Below are 6,000 nucleotides of genomic sequence, written 5' to 3'. Positions count from 1 at the left end.
AACTGCTTTAGGCAGAGCTGAAGTTTTAAGGCCCTGGGGTTTTACTCTGTGCTCCCAGCCTGCAAAGAAATATTGACTTTTTTTTAAAACTTTTTTTATTTTTTTTTCCTTTTTTTTTTTTCTTTTTTTTTTTTTTCTGGATGATTTTGCTTTAGAAGAAGTTAATACTTCTCAACCATCACGATAAACAGCACCAATTTTACTTCTATCAGAGAAAGTACATTAGAAGGATAAAATTTTATTCCATTCAGAGAATTTCAGAATAAACCTTTAGTTATTTTTCTTACTTTTATTATGTGGTTTGTTATAGTCTCTCAAAAGCTTCCTATGTGGCAAAGACCTTACTAAATTTGGAGCATCCAATCCAAGTAAAAAAGCTAAAATCTGCAAAAATATAGAACACATTTCTTTTACAAAACCAAAGAAATATCATCTAAAACACTTCTTTTCATTAGAGACAAAGAGCAGAAAGTTTGGATTCATATTTTAAGTCAAGCTACTTTATAAGGGCTTGCTCCAGAAGAAACTTCTGCACTGTGTCTGTAACACTTACAAAAACTAATACATGAAAATTAACCATGACCAGGAAAGTCCTTCATTCAATTGTAAAAAAAAAAAAAAAAAAAAAAAAGGAATTGAAAGAAAGTTTGAAAAAACCCAATAAGACAAGTAAAGAACAGAAGATAAATTTACCAACCTCCTATGTGATAAAATTCTGTTTCTCACCAGCACCTTCTATTGATAAGGCTGACTAGTTTCACTAAAGAATATTTCTATATATTTTACTTCTACATTTATAGCAACTTCTTCAACAAGGAAAAAAAAAGAATAAAAAGCATTTCCCTCAATACTGCAAGATGATTACAAAAAATGGAATTACATCTCAAATCTGCAATCACACACTGGGCAGCAGATTTTTTTTTCTAACCATTGATTCACTTGGCTGTATATTAAAAAAAAAAAAAAAAAAGAAAATGTAATATCACAATACTTTTCAAAATAGGTCAGTACTGACCCCAGCTTATGGGCCGTCTAAGGTTTCTCCTACACTGCAGTTGCAACACCACTTGAATTGATTTTCTCTGCAATGACAGCTCCAGTCAGACTGGCACCATGGCAGTCTACCAAGACATCTCATTACTATGCTAGGCAAATGACAGCAGCTGGTGTCATATTATAAAGGTGTTTTCAACAATGAAAACACAGCCCCTCAATCTTCAAGGCAACACTAAATCGTTTAGAGGGTATCATTTTTCTGTTAAGAGCATTATTTTTGGACAAAGACCACTTTTAAGTTTGAAATCGCTCTGCTTTTTAAATAACTAACGACCTCCTAGCATTTTTAAATCACTTTATTATCCCACCTACGTTGTTTGGAAGTATTTGTTGCCAGGTAACTGTTTAGCAGCCATTTTCAAGGGCTGGAAATTTATTTTGCATGTGTAATATATATATTTACACACACACACACACGTATGGAATGTATGTATTTTGTGTGCGTGTGTATATGTAGATATATATTCAATGTGGGTATGACTGGATATCTCTGTGTCTGTAAATACATATATATATACACATATGTACATGTGTGGGTACATGTACATATACATATATTTGAATGTTTTCAGCATTCTGGACTCTTCTGGGAACTCGCATGCCATCCTTTTCCTCGGAATGGGTTTAAGCCAGCCCTCACCAAGCACATATCCAAAGCCAGGGTAAAAGGCTACAGCAGAGCAGGGCTGGACCTGCTGGGCATCACTCCTGGGCCTTGCTGCCCTCCTCAGACAGCTCTGCCAAGCTCCCCGCCTTTGCAGCCGCCGGCTCCTCCAAATTCCCAGCAGCTTCCGAGTCCACTCTGGAGCGCTTGAACCTGCGGTCGGGGTACTGGCTGTTGTCGAAAGGCATGCGATGGACACAGAGCACGTGGGTCTTCAGATTTCCCTTCTGAGAGGCACTGTAGGGGCAGTATCTGCACTGGAAAGGCCGGTGACCTGCGTGACAGACGACAGCCTGGTTAGTTTTTGCCTTAGCCCGTGGACGTTGCACAGCCTGGAGAAACGGGGCCCTCCAGTACCCTCTCCTGCTGGGAGGGAGCATCGCTCAGTGGCCTCTGAGAGAACAAGAGATCTGTGCTCTTCCTCAATAAACTGCATTTTAAAAATTCTCTGCCTAGGATTTCCAAAGCAGTGCAGCTAATCCATCTCTCCCCTCAGCTGTAAATCCTTCAGCCCACGATCCAAACCAAACTCTTGTAAATACAGCGTGTACGAAACTGTCTTCTTTTACATTTGTTAATTACCTTTTTTATTGAAGTGTAATTCAAGGATGACAATGTGCAGACCCTTAGTCTAATAAACACACTTTGTCTTTGGGTGGGTTTCTGGGTAAAGAATTGTATGTTTTATTTCAATTGCACAGATTACTTTTTAATGGAAAGAAATAATGGATTGAGATAGCCGAGGCCTCAAACCTGCAAACATTTACTCCAGTGAGATTACTCCTGTGAGTAAAGATAGGCAAGCATGTAAGTGTTTGCTGGACCAGGACCCAAGGTTATCATCAGCTTTAAAATAAAACGTCCAAGCCAGCTTAGAAAAGGAATGTTAATGCACAAAATCTGATAGATGCACTTCTTGTGGATAAAATGGCAATCAACCCCATAACAAAGACATGAAAGAAAGATGACTTCTCAGTAGGGCTTATCAATATGCTGTCCTATATTTTTCAGATTATTGTGATTTCAAATCTCCATGCTGTATCTGGTTTTGGAGGTTATGTTTCAACAATCACATTTCAACCTATGCTGGGAAGTTGTTGATGTGTTTTACTGGAACTTTATGAGCTTTGTCTCTCAAATTAACTTAAGCCTGGACCATCTGAGGTCAAATGCGCTTAGCTTGCTTTAATTTGCTCAAATAAATGAATAAATAAATGTGCCAGACCATCTACATAAAGCCAGGATAAGTGAAAAACAATACCCTATCTCCACATTTGAAGAGCACATTTTCCCTTGCTGCTGTGGTACTACTTAGCAGGCATAAAACAGATGCTGGGGCAGCGGAGGAGAAGAATAATGCTTCCTGTAGTGGGGAAAGGGCTGGACCCTCTCCCCTTGGTTTTAGGTGGGAATGTACTAGCTAAACAAATAGACACGTGTTGTGCACTGGTCTGATGCTACCTGTACTGGAGTGGAAATGGTGCCATGGTCCTCCCAGCAGAGATGAGAGCATGGGCAGCTGCTGGCACAGGGGCGTGAGCATATCTGTAGCAGAGTGAATTCACTTGAACCAGCGTTAGTGCCCTCGGCTGCTCAACCAACCTGCCATTTTTACTGTAATATCAACACCACCACTTGAAGGCTGAGTCCCCCAAAACATACTGCTCTCTACCCAGGGGAAAGGCACTTGGTGCCCTAAGCCCTTGCTGCTTGTTTCCTTCCTCAAAGATGGAAAGCTCCCTGTCACCTTTTGTTTTCATAAGCTGAAGACTGCCAGAAGTGTGAGTTCCCCCCAAACCCTCCAATGTGCATATTCGTGTTATGCCTCCAGTGCAGGAAGGACATGGAGCTGTTGGAGCGAGTCCTGAGGAGGCACTAAGAGGATGAGAGGGATGGAAAGGGTGAGAGAATTGGGATGGTTTCATCCTGGAGGAGAGTCAAGGGTCACCTAATTGTGGCCTTTCAGTACCTGAAGGGGCTGATAAGAAAGATGGAGAGTGACTATTTACAAGGACCTAGAGTGACAGGACAAGGGGGAATGGCCTCAAACTGACAGACAGTGGGTTTAGGTTGGATATTAGGAAAAAATTCTTCCCTGTGAGGGTGGTGAGGCCCTGGCACAGGTTTCTCTGGCCCAGAGAAGTTGTGGCCGCCCCACCCCTGGAAGTGTTCCAGACCAGGTTGGATGGGGCTTGGAGCAACCTGGGATAGTGGAAAGTGTCCCTGCCCACAGGAGGGTCGGAATGAAATGATTTTTAGTGTCCCTTCCCACCCAAGCCAATCTACGATGCTATGATCTCACCAACCATCGCTTAATGCTTCAGCCACAAGCAGCTCTTAATAGCCATCCTAATTCTTTCCTGCAAAGAACAAATTCTGAGCAAGGAATGCACAAAGCATGGCTGGAGCTAACCACCTCACATGCACCAGCATAAAAGCAAACTCTTTTTGCCCACCACTGAACCAAGTTGAAAACCGTGTTCAAAATTCCATGCAGAGAATGTCATTTATTAATTCAACGCACTTTAATAAATCACACAATATAAAGTGCACCTACAAGGATTCAGTTCTGCATTGCTTCCCCCACGACTTACTTTTTCAAGCCATCAAAATTTCACATCACTGCCTTGTGAAAAGTAAGTACACAATAAGTTAATTTGTATTGTCACTATGCAGTACAACTGTGGTAAAGAGCACATTCATTTTTAATCCGATATGAATAATATATAAATATGTATACAGAGTGAGGGTCATAGGAAAGCAAGCGGTACATTGTTTACAGCAGAAGTAGTACAAAAAGTAGAGATTATTCTTGCTTGCAAAGACAACAATATCTGCAATTTGCTTGTAACTAAGAGGTGAAGGAAAATTCCCATTTGTTTTAGGTATCCCCATTCATTAATTTTAGCTCCAAAACTTGTGGGCAGCAGGCTCTCAGAATAAGCCTTCCCAGATAAGTTTGCAATAAATTTATAATGTTTTATCTAACAGTGGTTGGTAGGCCCTTCCTTAGCAAGCTATAGTTCATACGTATTTTACCCACTATGTATCTCCAAATAAAATTATATTAAAGCCCTTCGGGGGGAAAAAAAAAAAAAAAAAAAAAAAAAAAAAGGAAAAAAGTAGAAAAAGAAAAGAAAGAAATCTTCCTGATAGTTCAGGAGATGATGTGATATGCATAGCAATTGTAGTAAAAAGAATTAGACTGAAAGTGGGTGGGCTAGGGGGGAAAACTATGGTGTGCATCTTTCTCTGATCAAAAATTGAGGCTAGAGGACAATATATTGTTTGCAGCTGAAAAATCCTGTTGTGGAGCTACGTTCTATGAAGTCTGTGACTGAGCATGTGGAGCGATTTTGCAATCCTCTGGATGGAAGCTGACAGTTTAAGACAGTGGAACAGCAGAAAATAATAATCAAAATTAGCTAAAATGACAACAATGATGGCTGGACTTAAAGAACACTTTTAGCATGTATGTATTTCCCCAAGAGGGGTGATCACTTCCAGCACTGGCTGGAGCCTCTCTTCTAAAATGATATAAACCTCCCAGGATCAGACCCAGGCAGGGTGACCAAGGCTCATCATCTTCTCTAGTTTGGATTGAATTCTAGGGAGCACAAGGGGCGTGGATAAGAGTTACCTTCTGACCAGGATGGAGAAGTTCTCTGCAAGCCCATATTAAGAAAAACCCCTCAGTGTTTGAAACTAGTCCACCTTTTTAAAAATATATGCTGCTTCATTAAAAAAGTAAAGTTTGTTTTCTTTTCTTTCAAGTTTGTGATGTGATATGTTGCTTTGTGACAATTCATGTCAGGCTGCATCAGTCACATCGTGTTAGGTTTCATAACATGGCATGACTGATGCAGCCCAACATGGTGCATCAGCTGAGCAGCCAGAAAGTGCAGGTTTTGAGAAAGACGTGGACCTCAGTCTGGGGTTTAGGGACACTAAAAAGAAAGTTTATCTCAAGTAAAGGCCTTGGATTTAAACAAAGCCATTGCCCAAGAGTTGTTAAAGATTCAAGATACATGCCAAACCATATTTTGCTTTGTCTAATCTTTACAACTCAAAATGCATTATTGGAACACATAAAAAGTCAATGTCAATGAAGTGGCACTGGGTTACTCACTGTAATCCAAACACTGCTAATAGTTAGTAATTTATTAACTTTGATATGGATCCATTTTTTAAGATTAGCACAAAGGAATACACAAACGAGAGAGAGAAAGAGTGATGAATACTAAAGTCTTTTTCATTAAAAAAATCATTTACATGGTCAA

At 40.1% G+C, this 6,000-nt stretch overlaps 1 protein-coding gene across 7 annotated transcripts in view; it reads right to left on the bottom strand.

Annotated features, from left to right (window-relative positions):
• Positions 1 to 848: 848 nt before the first annotated feature.
• ZNF536 (zinc finger protein 536) overlaps positions 849 to 6,000 on the bottom strand; it is a 342,702-nt gene continuing 337,550 nt past the window's right edge. For all 7 annotated transcript variants that reach the window (XM_040075265.2, XM_040075270.2, XM_040075263.2 and 4 more), the window contains one exon: positions 849 to 1,994. In XM_040075265.2, coding sequence (XP_039931199.1) covers positions 1,759 to 1,994 — 236 coding nt within the window. In that variant the 3' untranslated portion in view covers positions 849 to 1,758. The remainder of the gene's footprint in view (positions 1,995 to 6,000) is intronic.

Source organism: Hirundo rustica, chromosome 11 (genome assembly GCF_015227805.2).
Source record: "Hirundo rustica isolate bHirRus1 chromosome 11, bHirRus1.pri.v3, whole genome shotgun sequence".
Lineage (NCBI taxonomy): Eukaryota > Metazoa > Chordata > Aves > Passeriformes > Hirundinidae > Hirundo > Hirundo rustica.
Note: the sequence above shows the minus strand (reverse complement) of the source record. Positions and strands in the feature narration are given on the sequence as shown.